The sequence below is a fragment of the Opisthocomus hoazin genome, chromosome 1, assembly GCF_030867145.1.
Source record: "Opisthocomus hoazin isolate bOpiHoa1 chromosome 1, bOpiHoa1.hap1, whole genome shotgun sequence".
Taxonomy (NCBI): domain Eukaryota; kingdom Metazoa; phylum Chordata; class Aves; order Opisthocomiformes; family Opisthocomidae; genus Opisthocomus; species Opisthocomus hoazin.
In genome coordinates this window covers 115,259,026-115,275,180 of record NC_134414.1, presented here as the reverse complement: position 1 = coordinate 115,275,180, position 16,155 = coordinate 115,259,026, and the positions used below count along the sequence as shown (strand labels likewise).

Genomic DNA, 16,155 nt, shown 5'->3' with positions numbered 1-16,155 from the left:
TAAAGGCAATAAATACTTGAATGTTTTCAACTTAAAGTAATATGGAGCCTCTTTTAGCTACTGCGTCAGAACAGAAAGAAACAAACTGAAAATTTATGTTGGAAGCTCCCACATAGTAATGGTGACTGAGCTTTTGTTCTGCAACTGGTTTTTGTGTATTTCAGAGAAGATGTTCCACCTCCAAAAAGTCGCAGTTCGACAGCCCGCAGCTACATAGGCAGCAATCGTTCTTCCCTGGGTTCAATGTCTCCTTCAAATATGGAAGGATATGCCAAAACGCCATATAGCCAAGTCCCAAGCGAAGACTTTGAACGTCCTCCTGGTCAAAACCCAACCTTTGCACCTTCAAAGGTAGCTGCACCTAATTTAAGTAGAATGGGAGCTGTTCCTGTGATGATTCCAGCACAAAGCAAAGATGGGTCCATAGTATAAAATATCGTTAATTTAAACACTGTTTTTTAAGTGTTCGTTGTAAGTATTAGAGAAAACTACTGTGTTCCATCCCTCATTTAAACAATGGCATGCAATTTTCCTTGAAGAAGAAGTTAGTTTGAAAACCACCAATTCTCGTTTTTAATTTTAAACTTATTAGCATATGACAGTTGAACTATTTGCTAAAAACATTGAAGTTCCTAAATAAATATTGGACACTGAAGGTATTTGGACCTCTGGTAGGCTGCTGAAGAGGCACTGTTAGCTGATGTGCAGTTCTGAATATGTAACAGTGAGACCCAAGTGAGAAGCAGCGAAAGCATTTCATATGTAGAGCATGAATTTTCTCAGAGTTCCTGAAACTTTATCATCAATTTTGGAAAAACAGAAATATTTGAACTTGACCACTGTCTGATGTAATTGCAGAGGGGGCTAAAATACTCAGGATGCCTTTGAATTCTGTTCAAACTGAGTATTTATGCAGTTCTTTAACCTGGTAATGTTTGTTTGGAGCATTTCTTGAGCTCTTGCTTCACGGGCTACCAGTTATTTGATTGGTTCAGTTAATTTAATGAGTCAATTCTGAATTTAAAATGTCAGAGTGGAAATGTGAAAGGAGACCTTGCAAGCTCTTTGAAAACGTGAATTTTTCTGTAATAACTAGTTCTAGTCAGGTCAGATAACTTAATACTTACGCTATCTGATGCAAGAGGGGCTATCAGGTTGTTGGTAGAGGTATCTAAACTTTAAAATCTGTAGATCAACTGTTATTGTCACAGTAAGAATGGTTGTTTTTCTTTATACAGGTCTTAAGTTAATTGTACCTTGAATTTTCCAAAGCGTGTTTAGATTCTAAGGCAGTGCTCTTACTTTTTTCCAAACCGATTATCTAGAAGCTCGACAAGGTTTTAATGAAAGTGGTTAAGTAACTGGTGTTTGATATCTGTCCTCTTGCTCTGACATCACCGTGGAAACATCTTTTCCCATATACGTGTAAGCAATAGTTAGCCTTTACTTAAGGTGCTAGTATCTTCCTGTGAGAATTTGCAAGGAGTTGAAAGCTTGTTTCTCCTTGCCTCTTCAACACTGCTAAATATTATGAACAAACTTTTAGACTTTTAAGAGCAAGAGTTTCATGCAGCAAGAGTCTGAGAGGAGATAAGTTTTTCAGAATTGTTGATACAAATCTAATGTTTTAAGGTTAAAAGCCGTTCTTCTCAGTTTTGCAAACTTAAAGCACTAGAGCAGGAACAGAACAATTCCTGATCTTAATTTCACACATACTGAAGGACTTCTGATAGCTTCTGATGACTGCTATTATGTAGCTGTGGAAGCTGGAATTAAAGCTTATTGCAGTTTGAATATTTGTGGATATTTTTTTCTTCCTTTCTTTTTTCTACTTTATTCTTCATCCTGTGCTTGAGGGGCAGGAGGGAGGGAGTCCCTTCAGCTAATTCTAGCTATAGATGTTAAACTGCAAGGTATTTTGGAAAACTCTAAAGGCAGATAGTGTGTGGCACTGATGTTGATGAAGGAAGTATCTGAACAGCCTGTTGAAAGATGTTACGATTATTTGTATGTAGCAACAGTGTAAGAGAACACATTTCCCCAAACTTTTAGGTTTAGTGTCTGCTTTTTTGTAGCTGCTTATATATCTGTGATAAATTCTTTGGCTTACTACTAAATGTTTGTCCTGTCTGTAGCTAGGTGCACAATTTTTGGCTGGCACTATTAATGTAGAGAACGTACCCTTCATCCTGAATTTAGAAACTTGAATGGCTCTTAAGTATTCTAGACTTACAGTCTAGACACATTTGGGACTTTTTTTGGATTGTAAACTGATACAGATCAGATTTTTTTATCTTTCATGTGTGCCTTGTCAATAAACTTTGCCTGATTGTAACTTCCATTTTTATGAAATTTCTGGTGCCTAGACTTACTGTTCGAACAGGTGCTTAGATGATGGTACAGTTCTTAAAACATGACACTGTGATCCGATTTCTTAATTCTTCTGTACTATTTGTACCTCTTCATGCCTATTTTTTGGATGTGATTTCAGTCTCTCTCTCTGTATTGTTCTGTATTTCAAAATGTCAGTTACTTCTTCAATAGCTAATGATGAACTAAGTGTTTATACTCCTGGAAACTGTTCCGTTGTTGTATCAATGGGATGAATAATTGACTTTTACTTGTGTGCTAAATAATAGGTTTAGTAACTGTGCCAAACATACGTGTATGAAGAACAATAGATGAGGAGACATCTTGCATCCAATTATTGTGATAGAAGAGACTTCTGAGACTTTAATTGTACACTGATTGTTTACCTTGAAACTAAGGCCTTTCTTAATTAAAAGGGTATAGTTATAATAAATACAAGTTGAGAGCAAAAATAAACTGAATCACAGACTGGGAGATAACTATAAACCTAAGCAACCAGGCAGCAAACCTACTGAATATGGTTCTTAGCCATCTGTGGACATATGTGAGATTAGATGCGGGTTTTGTTTTATGTTTGTTTGCTTTTGGGTTTTGTTTTAGTTTATTTGTTTAGCCTGAGACCCTGTTACAGTCAGGTAAACCCTAGGACACTCAAGAACAGAAACCTATTTCACTGAAGCGTACAGAGCAGAGTTTACACACGCTTAATGCTCTGTCAGCTTGTACAACATAATAAATGGGCAGAAGAGAAGGACAGCATGATGTGCCCTCAGAGCCTAGCTGTTAGGCTTAGTAGCCTTGACAGTGTCTGTCTATTTATGTAATTGCATGGAAAATAAAAGAAATAGAAGCTGACATAGTCCTGATCTGAAATATAGAACCTCTGACTTGGGGTAAACTTTGCCTCAAGTTGCTATCATCATGCCTTTTTGAATGGATACCAACGCTACTATGAAAACCTAATATTGCTATTACAAATTATTTCTTTTGTCGATAGATTGTTCACTTAGACTGGATTATGATTCCCAAAAGCAGCTACTATAGTTTAGCAATGATTTCTAGCTGTGTAGGAGATGAACTGGTTAAACATGTGAGGTGTCCGATCTTGCAGATAACTCTGCTAACAGAGCTCTCTTAGGAAGTAATGGCAGCTGATGTACCAGTTAGAAGGTGGCATTTTTAATGTCTCATTAAAAAAAGAAAGGGGGGGGGAGGATGGTGGTACCATTATGTAAATACTCTTAAGTGAACTCAAGAAACCTCTAGTTAATGTCTTGACTGTAAACTTGCCTGTTGAGGACTACTATATATAGAAGAAACCCCTCCATTTTAGCATGGTGTGAATAAAGTGTTAGACTTGTAATACTGTAGAGATTACGTGACACTTGTCCATACATTACAAGCATTTTCATAAACTTTCTGAAATGGGTATTTAAAGATATTTGTGTGAAACTTCTTTACCTAAAAATGAATATTTCTTCCAAAACCGTGTAGCGCACAGAAATGCCTTGTTGGAGGGGTAAATCGTGACTTTTGAGAGAAATGTACAGTGCATACATCTTTATCAACTCCGATAGCCGCATTCATGTTGGATGTATGCTTCCTGCTTAATAGTACAAGTAAGAGTTCTTAATTGCAAGTTTTTCCGTAATGCTGTGTATTGTGTGTTACTGGTTTCCATGATAAGTTTTTGGTTTTGTTCTTAACAGTGTATATTCTGGATCACTTCAGACCTTTGTTTCAGTCTGAAGACATAATACTGTTTGTGTCACTTAAACCTTGTTTTATACACTTGATAGGTGCTTGATGGGACCCTTTGGTTATTGGTCCTCTAGCATTGAGGCACAGCTCGATTGAAATTAGAGCAATAATATCTCCTGGAATCCAAAATGTTATGATGTTATGTTACACTTCTCATGCACAAAGCATAGACTTGAATATTGATATGAATTTCAATATGAGGTTTTATATGCACACTTTTGGGGTAATAGTATTTTAAAATGCAAGTATTGTGAGTGAATTGGTTTTAAAAAAAAAAAAAATCCAAAATTTTAAAATGCTGTAGTTCCATGACAGACTTGTGTACTTTTTGAAATAAAACTGTTGGAGAAAACAGTAGTCTGTCTTTATTTTAAAGCAGCACTTGTGTATGGCTTCAGGTTTTTCTCTTTGTGTAATTGGAAGTGAACTAATAAATATGGCTGTGTATACCACGCTGGCATAATCATTTTATTTCTTGCCTTTTCCCCTCATTCATTTCTAAGGGAGGTAAACTTCGGATATTTTAAAACATGCACTTTTTTTGTGGTTTCTAGTTGTGGACACAAAGATGTAGTGATCAATTTTAAAAACATACCAGAGCAATCTCAACAGTTACTCTGAAACATAAGGCTGGAAAAGAACTTTAGATTAATTTTCATCCCTCTTTGTTTTAGGTAGAACCAAAAATTCCTGAAACTGATAATTTCTTGTCTTTTAAAATTCAAACAGGCAGGTTTACAGCACTCTAAAGCATGTTAATAAAATGCTTCGGCTTATATGATCAGATAACGTGTCTTTCGACTCAAATGAAGTTGATTTGGGATACTCCCCACCCCTTGGCCTTGAAAGTGAACTGATTACTGTCCTTATAACTTTACGTAAGATTAGTGCAATTTCTCCAGTGTCATCTTGGGCACATACTTAATTTTAGGAAACAAAGTCTGGCATGGGCTCTGTTTGCTTTAGTGACATATATTATATTTATATAATTGGAGGCCTAATTAACTTACATTTGTTCATAATGCATGCATATCTTCATATATTAGTGTGTACCTGTGCCATACCAGATGTTTCAGTTGCTTCTTTGTGTATATCTAAAAAGCCTGTTTAATAGATGTGTGCACAAACATATGAAGTTAAATGGAGTACTGGTGGAAAAATGTTTAGTTTTTTTTTTCGTTTTCAAATTGAGATTTGTGCTTAAAAGGAAGTATAATAAAAATGGAGATTCAGATTTTGTTTGTAGAGCTATAAGAAACCTTTCTACGCCCTTTTAATGTTGACTTCAAGATTTAGGAAAGGACAAAAGTCTTAAGCTGAAGTTGGCAGGTTTGTCACAGATGGCACTTGCATGCCTCGGGTGCTCCAGCTCTTTTATTTGGAGATGAGGTGGTTGTGAATTGGAGGAGCTGAGCACCTTCAGCTGGTCTGTGGGAATTCCAGCAAAGCAGCTAGCGCTTTCCTGGGAGTGTCCTGAAAGGACAGAGGGCACTCGTCATGTGGTAGTTCTACAAAATCTTTGTGGTTCTTACATGTGTATTTGACAATGCCTTGGATAAAGTTTCTTTAAAGGTCTTTCTTGCTTTTTTTTTTTCTCTGAGCCTCTTTGTACTTTAAGCTTACTATTCCAAATTTACTTCTCTTATGGAGAAGCTTGGGTTCTTTCAAGCTCGATGATAATGCTGATAGGCAATTAATTGTTAGACTGGTTTAGAAAAGAGTTAATGCCAGCCTTGCTTTTGTGTGTGTAAAATCCATAAAATGAAACCAAAAGAACTTGTGAAGAAAACACATGATCAAGGAGCAAAAGCGAGAGTAGCGTGAAAGAAGCTATGAATGCTGCCTGCCTTTCCGAGTCTCAGCTTGCTCTAAAATTACCTTTCACTGACTGGGCGACTGTAGGTGATTGCTCGCAGCATGAGGAGTTGCATCTCGTAATAAAACTAATGCCTGTACTTGAGATGTGATGATTCTGTTGCTTTTTTAACGTACCTTTAGGCTTTTTGCAGAATGGTACAGGCTTGGCTATCGGGAGAAGAATATGAACCTTTAATTTTGTAAAATAACCACTCTGGCAGAAAACTGGCTCAGAGGATGGCATTGTCCCTGCTTCTGACTTCCATTCAAAGTCAAGTTCCTGCAAATAGGGATCCTTTAAGGATTCTTTTGTTTTCATGTTGGTGTAAGTCAATGCTGGTGTCACCCTCCTAAGTTGGAGCTTTGAAGATTTCAGCTTTCAGCTGCTGAGTACTGGTCAGGTCGCTTTGAATGTGCAAAAAGTTAGTAGCATTTAGTGCCAGCAGCTGCTAGCTGGGTCCTCATTTTTAGTGGATCAGCGGAATTACTGAAATTTCCTTGTTTAAAAAAAAAAAAAAAAAATAGTATGGACCAGTTGAAGGACAGCTCTACCACATTATTCGGGAAACATGAAGAAAGCTGTGCACCTCATGCACAGGGATGCTGTGTGGCGCCGGGGTTGCTGGGTGGCGGGAGGGAGGGGAAGGGAGTAGCTCTGTAAAGAAGTTGAGTGTGTTGGGTACGCAACTTGATTATGTAACAGTTTTAAAACATGGCAATATTAGGAGAGACGTTAACATCTGAAAGCACATTGTTTTACCTTCAGTAGGCTAATTTTTCCTGCAGGGAAGAAGCTCTGGAGGCGATATGTCCACTGGGAAGCGCAGAAAGCCGTGCGGTACAGTGACAGTTGTCCCACTTCTCAGGGCTGGACGCTGTGGTTCTGTGAGCAGCAGGCAGACAGGACGAAAGTTCAGTGCTGTACATGAAGGGTGCTGGACTCTTTTCCCACAGTACTTCTCCAGATTGCAAAATGAGGAGAGGAAAACAGCGAGTCAGATTGGTTTGTGGGGAATTTTGTAAGAGGGATCTGTGTTTTGGAAATGCAAATGAACTGTCCAGGCTTCTTGAAGCCTTTCCCTACTCTGGTTTCCAGCAGCATCCCATTTAGGGGTTTTCAAGCAGTCTACAAAACCTTTTTGCATTTAGAGTCGAAGGATCTTATACTCTTCCTACCATGAAGTAATTTCGGTATGTGATGGTGTTGGCTATGTTATTGCTAATAGTACTGTATAAATAAACAGTCAGAAACTGTAGACTGCAGTCTCCTGAACACCCCAGACAGGACAAACGGTGATTGCACGGCTTCTTGGTGCTCTGTTCACAAACATCTCCAGGGGTGCAGCGGTCACTCAGGTTAGGTAGCAACTCATTCAGAATGTGGTATCGAGGAACACTCAGTCAGATGGTAAAGAGCTATAAAAGTAACTTAGTACCATTACTATAATAGCTTCCAATTATGTCAGTTTTGCAGATTACGTTCTGTGTGAATAGGAAAGAAACATGAGATTTTGTTTCTTGTGGCCAGTTACTGCTGTACAAGTGAAGTGACACCTGCTCATAGCTTATGATTCAGCCTGCTCCGTGATTTGTAAGTGAAACTCTCAGCCTGCACAGGAACCTGACTCTCCTTACTTCATACCACTCGGTGATGTTTTACTTGTCTAACAGCAGTCAGGATTACTCAAATTTCACAGAAGTTAGTGTGGAGCAGAGGTTCCATTCTCGGTGTTTAAGGTCTCTGGTTGCGACCGTCATCATCGTGAACTCACAGATGCCTCGCTGGTCGTCCAAATGGTTGGTGTTTCTAAGAAAATATTTCCCGAAATCAAAACACTTGTGCTGTGCCTTACTTAACTGTAGGACATAAAGATAAAATTATTGCTGAAGATTTCCATTTACTAGTAGAATAGCTCAGGTGGGAGGGATGCCGATACCCTTGGACCAGAAATAGAGACAACTGGTGACGACACATAAAACTACCGAATTCCTTGTGACTGCTAAAGATGACAACTCTGGGGCACAGCTGGTGGTTTGTGGAACATGTCAAAAAGCTTATGTTGTGGCTGCTAGCACGAACTTCTCATCTGAATAAATAAAATGCCCTTCCATGTCACTTCCAATCCTGTAACTGTCAAGAGTAGAAACAGTTCATCTAAGCTGTAAGAGCTGTAAAATACAGAAGAAAGCCCGTTTCTTCTTGGTACACAAGAAAAATTACAACTTGCTAAAAGGACACGGCTTCAGATGAACTGTTTGACCTTGCCCTGGTTTCAGCCTTGTATTCTGTGATGCAGTATAAAGTTGCTTAAGAATTGCAGTGTCATCTTCTCTCACTTCAGACTGGAGTGGTGGCTTGGATGACCTCTTTATGTAACCAATTTAATTTAATTACCTTCCATCCCTATTTAGGATGAGAAAACTCACTGTGTTTTTAAACACAGAACTTCGAAAGAACTGCCAGTCCACTTGGAAAAAACAATGTCGTGGCTAAATACGAGTGCTTTGTGTTGAAACAACGTAGTGGGGTTTGTGTTTGGGCGTGCGGGTGGCCCGCCCGCAGCCCTTCCCCTCGGCGGCGGCCGTACAGCTCCGCTGCTGGCTGCCACCGGCTTCCCAGGAGATGCTAGGTTTCCCGACAGGAAGCAGAATAGCTTTCTGGGGTGCCGAAAAGTTATTTTCTTATTGCTTACCCAGGAAGATAATTTAGGTAAGAAAACAGTTATTGTAATCTGCATCAGTTAAGATGTTTTGGTTTTCTGTACAAGCTCTGACAAAAAGCTGTAAACTGTGCAGAGGTCGTTAAAGGAAATGGACGGCTGAGGTATGAGTGTAGTTTTTGATAAGTTTTAGCAGCTGTGGTGAGAAACGCTGTATTTATACTACCTTTACACACACTGTGTTGCTAGGCTAGAAGTACCTGCTTCTACATCCCTTTTATTTACTAGAAAAAAAGTGCAACTGCAGCCTGATTGACTAGTATGGACAAGAGCTTAGAATTAGTCATTAAAATGTCTGTTTTCCTCAGACTGAAGTTAAGGTCACCAGCGATGTTTCTTCATTTGTAACTCATTCAAGACAAAAAAATTCCTCAGACACATCGTAATTTTAACTGTTGGTTTTCTCTGAGGAGCAAGACAATGGGAATTGTGATTCTTGTACAGATAACATACAGTTCTGATCACGCTACACTTGCATATTTGAAAAGCATTGAAGTTTTAAACATCAATTACATATTTTTAAAATCAAGGTTATGTTGCTACTTGAAGTATTTCAGGTGTATTATTTAAATATGATATATGCACATGAATGGGAATTTTTTTTTTTTAATGACGCATGAACTGGGCGGGTAGGCAGGAATCTTACCCGCTAAAATCCTTTATTCCTAGATGAAAGAGCTGGAAGGAGTGTTAAAGCTTTTATGCTCAACAGTCCTTTTTGTTGCCTGAATTAGCATAATTTCCCTGCCCCTGGTGTTACCTGAGCAAACTGGGATTTTAGTCAGCACTCTGAGCAGGGTATCCAACTGACAGTGAAAACTGGGTCATTATATTACACATGTGAATTCTGTTCTGACAATGGCCCGTGTCTGCACCACCCGTATTAACTAGTTAACTAGCTGCTGGCTTTATGGTTTGTACATTGAGGGGGGGAAATTGCTGTGCATGCAGGGAAGCTTAGGGCATCCTTAATGCTCGGCATCCCTAACAAAAGCTCACTCACCTGCAAAAATAACAGTAGTAAACGAATCCCAAGGCAAGGCAAGGGAGTCTGATTAATGAAGTGGAGGGTTAGGGTTGCTGTCCTGGCTCTGTCATGATTATCCATGTGAGGTTTTGTTTGGGGTTCGTTTTGTATTGTTTTTTTTAACATTGACGTCTTCTTATATCTCAGCTTCCGCATCTGTTAGAATGGAGATAGTTCTTTTGGGCTTTTAGGGACTTTTGGAACCCACGTTTCCCATCGCACTGTCATTTTTTAAAGCTATCCTTGATGAGTCTTTTCAGTATTCAGCTGCCCATTAGAACGTATTTTCACTTCTCTGATAATCACAGGAAATTTTCAAATGTATATATTTAAAGATAGTTACTTCGCTCGGAACATATGTATTTGTTTCTGTCTCCTGCCATTCGCTGTTTTTTTAGTTCTGTCCTGGCAGCAGTCACTCTTCCAGTACTTCCAGCACTACCTGGGCGTTTCATGTTGCAGTAAAAATAAATAGGGCAGACCTCATCAGGCAGCTTCCTGGGGGTGAAAGATCCCCCAAAGCCCATTGCCGATGCGAGGGGAGACGTGTTTCCTCTGGGGGCATTGTCAGAGATCCCAGCTGGGGTGCCTGCTTGTCATCGCCTCGGCAGGAGGTGGCTTCTCTCTCCTTCCACTCAGCAGCGTGGAGGAGAGAGGGTTCGCCCGGGCTGCTGTCCCTCATCACTCAGCTGGGTCACCCCCTCTCACCCTGCTCCCTACTGCTCACGTACTAGTGTGTTGGAGTAAGGTAGTTCATCCTATTTATTTTGCAAATACAGAATCAGGATGTGTTCAGAACCCCTCTTCATGGTGACTGATGTTGGAGGTATCTAGCCGTGTGTACTTACACTGCCAGGCTGAGATAAAGACAAAGCTCCTTCTTGTCATCGTTGCGTTGGCCCTGTCAGCAGCAAATTACTCTTTGTGTTTGGCTTTTTAGACAACTTTCCTCCACCTACAGCTTCCCACTTGCATTGCTGGCTGACCTTCCTCTTTCTGTCACATACCGCCTTTTTATTTCTGATTGCTGGATTGATTTAACCACTGAAGCAGGATGGATTTTTAGACAGTTTTTCCCTTTGGTATTGATCATGCTTTTGTGGAGGGTCATTCCTTTTCCTGATCTTGTCTATGAGAGTTTTTGTTCCTAACCAGTTTCACTCATTTGTTTCTGGTTTAGGCATTAGGCACTTTAAACTGCATACACATGAATCATATTTTAGACTGGCCCTTGTTTTTCCAGCTTAAACATAATAAGGTTTTGATTGCAAGTACCTGGGCAGACAGCAGTTTCTCATTAGTAGGTACTTTCCTTTGCAAGATGCAAAAGAGATACCATGTCTTGTTTATCAGTTACAACACTGGTGGGTGGATTTTTTTTTTTTTATTTTTTTTCTTCTTTATCAGAGCAGCGTGAATAACCTCTAGCTGCATGCTAGGGTTCACTTGCCAGACTGCATTTTTCTTTACTTTTGTTTTGTTTTGTTAGGGATTTACTTAAATGAGAAGGAAAGAAGAAGAAAATTAAGACTGAAAGTATCAGGACAGTACAGGCAAAGGAGAATGGATTGTGTTGTGTTTGTTCCGTTTTGCCCTTCTAGCTCATTTAAGGATCTGATTTCTAAAAACTTTTGCTTTTCCAAACAATGTGAAGATTAAAAGCTCTCACCCCAACACAGCTCATCTCTGTGTGCCATATAGCAGACCTTTTTTCTTCATAAGCAGGGTACGTTAATTGTCTGGACTCAGTTCATGAAAGGGAGCTTGATGGAGAGCTGTCATTATGTGAGGCCCTGCTCACACGCCTGCCTGATCCCTGAGCCAGATTTATAAACGTTTTGGCACGCAAGAGCTCTGTTTGTTCAGGCTTTTCCAATAGAGAGGGGTAGGATGAACTGTGTGGGGAGCACCTTAATCTTTATTTAGAAGGCACGTGTTTACTGATTATTAACTAGTTATCTGCTGGAGAGCTGTTAATGCAGGAGGTGAGAAATAGGAGTGTTGTGCTAGCTGTGGTGCAAAGACAGGAATACAGACAGAAAGGGCGCTGCTCACCTCCGTATTCAGTCACAATTAATATACCTCTTACAGAGTAGAAGTTAATTTGATCAAATAAAATTTCAGTCTGATAGTAGGGCTCTTGTTCCTGTCATACTAGAGCTGTGGACAGATGTATTAGGTTAGGGTGGAAAATAAGTTCCAGGAGAAAAAAAAAAAATTGCTGCCAATATCGTCCAAACTGGAGAAAATGTCAGATAAATGATCCTGAAAAAACACTTTTCCACTGTTACATTCCATAAAAGAAGAAGTATATAAACAATAGCCAGAATGAAGTTGTAAAACAGATTCTCATACTAGATAATAACTTTAAATAGAAAGAAGGCAAACGTGGTGATTTAGTGCCAGGCAGTGCTTGGTACTAATTTGAGTTATGCTTCCAAGCAAAGTTTTGTGAAGGTACTCAGCTATTTTTACTGTCACGTACAACTGGAAGACTCTATTTGATGGGTAATTCTAATTGCAGTGTGACAGTTTGCAAGGAAGAAAGTGAGATGTTACAGAGATAGCCTGAGTCAGTTTTTTTAATTACTGGTCTGAAGGAGAAACTGTTGTGGCATTGAGGCATGTTTTAAAAATCTGTAAGGACTGGTTTAATAATATGAAAGCCTGTAATAAGCTGAAATGATGGAGTAAGAAAATGATACATTTCCAGTAAATGCAATATATCCGTATACATCTGAGGATTATTAATTAGGAAGAGTTGTTTTCTGTTAGAATATCATGTTTGGAAAATTAGTAGTGGTGACTGTCAGCAGAGTTTGGGCATAGGCAGCATATAGAAAACACAGGTTTGCAGCATGGAGTGGTAGCAAAAATGCTTGGTTATCGTTTTTCTTACAATATCAGTCTTGGAATATTAAGCCAAAGAATACAGAGCTGATAAAGAACTGTAACTGGAGAAAAGAATTATTTTTCCTATCTTTGTGCAAAGAAGTATCCACAGAAAAAGTCAACAAAAATAGTCGAGGAACTAGAACTGACTTCGCTTCTAAGAAGACTGTGAGACAACCAAGTATGCAGATTGGGATGAGTCACTGGATTCTTTGAGAAAACTGGGTGTTTATAGCAGTAATCAACAAAAATGTGTCGTTCTTTGATAATTCAGGTTACTGGTATGAAACTGAGGAGAGAGACATCTAAGCAGACTTTGACAGATACTTTTAAAGTCAGTGGCAGTAGGTATGCGCTGGGAAATTTGCAAGGATTTGCAAATAATCTGGGTGAAGATACTGAAAATGTGCTATGAAGTGAAGTTTACAGTCATTTAAAGTCCACTGATAAATGGAGTCAATCTGCCACGCCACTGCACTGGCCTTCTGCGAGGCACTGGTATAAACTCTAATCTGAGTGACCCCAACTTGGGTGATGATTGGAATCGTGCATTTAATTACTGTATGTTACAGTATCTAGCCTCTTGTTAATATAGATTAATGATATTCTTTCTTTTTATAGTATGACATCGCACACAAGATTGGTGACATAACAGTGGTATAAACATGAAGAAACGGGCGTCATTTTTTGCATGACTTTCGAGTGTGGTGAAACTGAAGTACATTATGAAATGAAGTGCTGGTTTTTTACTTGATCTCGCTTTAGATTCAGGATTGTTAAGTAGGCGGTATGCAGTTTTGTAAGTATCAAATTTTTTCTTTTATGCATTTTTAATGCAAAGTTTACAAAGCGACTACCAACATTCTTCTTGCTAGTTCTGTATCTTGAAAAGCGTGCACAGTTGCTCCTCTTTGCCCCACCTCCACGGAGATTCAAAAGTACGTGGGGTTAACAAAATCCACTCAGGTAGTAGAAAATGTAGCCTTAAGCGGTGGGGCGTTGGAAGAGATTGTAGTCTGAAATAGAGTAGTTTGGGGTTTTGCTAGATTTCTGGTCTGCTGATTTGATAGGAATCATCTATTCGATGCCGTAGTGATACCGATGAGGTCTTACCACCTGTGTGTGAAATGCACTGTATTTTAAGATTGTATATATTTTATAACACTTAATAAAAGGTACTTGAACGTTACAGTTAACACATGCTTCAGCATAATCTGTTAATGCAGGTGTTGCGGTAATTCATGTCTGTACACTGCCACATTCCTTCTGCTCCCCAACATACCCTGCAGGAGACCGGAGGAAGAAGGACGCGCTCTTTAGACCAGGCTAGTGACGGGATCCTTGTTGCCTCCTGCAGCGGGGAGGCTTTGGGTATTGATTTCATAATGAAAATATTAACCTATCTAACCATGTAGGGATGGGACCGCTGCAGACTGAGGCCGTGGGTGGCAGCTTAGTAATTCATTTTCAGAGCATGGTACCCCACTGGTTCTTGGGCATTTTTGATAAGTCGTTATCTGTCACAGTCCACATAAATCAGAGCACACTGAAGGACACCCCAGCATTTAGGAAGTAACGGAGAGCATATGCAAACTTAACACTGTCTTTGATCAACTACGTCTTTCTGTGCTGTTGAGCCATACTGGGTTTATGTGCATGTACTGATTTTTTACTGTCGTAAATATGTGGATACTACTTTAAAGCTTAATCCAGTGATATCTGCTATTCTGTGCTCTGAAGGCAACCAGATTACTTATTAAATACGTTACTTATTAAATGATTTTTGCTTCTGTTTTTGAGAGGAGCGCAGCTAATTCTACAATAAACTCAAACTCAGCTGCTTTTGACCAAAAGATCCATATATTTGGTTTTGTCACTGTACATGCAAAAACAAGTAAAACAACCTAAGAAAATAGTAATATCTTCATGAATAAAATGAGAGGAGAGTTTCTAAATGTCCTGGGTTTAAGTAGCCAATTTAAAAAAAAAACAATTCCAAAACTAAATTAAGTTCAATGTTATAGTTACACAAAAGATACTTTGCCTTTAAGAAGCACTTGTTTTTATGCCACACCATTGCATTCCTGATTCTCTCTGACTCTGCGCTGCCTAAACTTGTCTGTGAGTGACTCTGGCAAGTAATTAATCGGGGTAAAGTTCCATTTGGATCAGTATGAAAGTTGCCTGGTCAAGAAGTAGCGACTGCCTGTTTAGTGTATGTTCTGTAAAGTAGTGATTTATAGGCACAACTATTATCTTTTTTGCTATAATGTGCTCCATATAAGATGAGTAAGTGTCTCCCCTCTCCCCCCCAGTGATCACCAGCATCGAAGTGCTTAATTGCTGGTGTTTTATCAAGGGAAGAGAAAGGTAGGAATTACTGTTCAAGCTTACAGTGTTGTTTAAAAACTGAGTTTTGTTAAAGAACTCTTTTTTTGCAGAAAAATCTGCAAACTTGATGCACCGAAGTATGTCCTGGAAGGAATAAGTGAAATAAACTGGTTGTTGTACTCAAAACCCTGCCTAAATTAACTTTTAATGTGTATACCTTTTAAATAAAGAAGTAGCGTGTAACAAATGCTGTCACTGAAGTTAAATGTGTGCCAATTTCACAAATAAATTTGCATGTAGGTTTTTTCAAGAAACTAGTAACTAAGTCTCCAGGTGTTGCTAAATTTATGTTGCTGTGGCATAAACAGGGTACAAGTTTGAAAGCCTGTCTGATGCCACACAGAATGTCTGAAGATTGGGTCTGACTCTCAATCTGCTTTCCGCCATCTTTCTCATGCTTAGACGACACGATAATGAAGCCTGGAGGTCATGCCTGTGGAGATTGTCGTGACCAGGTGGCTGTTTAGGACTGAGTGTAGATGTCAGGAGGCATTTTTGCTTGATTGTAGATGAATTTTTCAACTGTTCATCTTTGTATCTAACATGCAGAATGGCTTGGTCATGTGTGGTCAGTGGGTGGAAAACACCCTGGCTCTTATGCCAACACTACTAAGTGGGAAGCAGTAGTGCATTTCACATACCTGAACTACTTGCCAGGGCTTGCTTTTCACAGGAAAGTTCAAACAGGTACTTACTTGGTAACTGTGCTCTTGTCTACACCCAAAAATATCTGATGTTTTATATACAAGCTAAGTGACCTGGGCTGAACAGTCAGACAAAGCCTAAATGTCACTGATACTTGATAGCCTGCATCTTTGCCGCAAAACAGATAAACCTCCTTGCAGTGCTTTCCCACCATCCCTGCAATGTATGTTGTTCCATCAAATGGGAGTTGTTAGATCGAGCTGATACTTTACTCCATTTGGTTCAGACCACTTCAGTATCGATTCTCCAGAAGCCGTCACAGTCACAGGCGTATGAAGAGTAGCGCTGTGCTCATCCATTCTCACGCTTACCGGTGGCTTCGTCGCGGTTGCCAAGCCTCGCAGTCAGGCAGACCTTTAGGTTAGATGTAGGCTGTGGTATACGTACGTTGCGGGCTGTTACCGAGGTTGGTTGTGTGGGTTCAGACCGCCT

At 39.5% G+C, this 16,155-nt stretch overlaps 1 protein-coding gene across 2 annotated transcripts in view; it reads left to right on the top strand.

Annotated features, from left to right (window-relative positions):
• The window catches only part of CXADR (CXADR cell adhesion molecule), a 36,770-nt gene extending 21,553 nt beyond the window's left edge, over positions 1 to 15,217 (top strand). Inside the window, exons 7-8 of one of the 2 annotated variants that reach the window (XM_075433634.1) lie at positions 165 to 351; positions 13,249 to 15,217. In XM_075433634.1, the coding sequence (XP_075289749.1) occupies positions 165 to 351; positions 13,249 to 13,290 (229 nt within the window). In that variant the 3' untranslated portion in view covers positions 13,291 to 15,217. Of the gene's footprint in view, positions 1 to 164; positions 4,569 to 13,248 lie in introns of those variants that run through there. The other variant, XM_075433625.1, reaches the window with a different exon arrangement.
• The last annotated feature ends 938 nt before the right edge of the window (positions 15,218 to 16,155 follow it).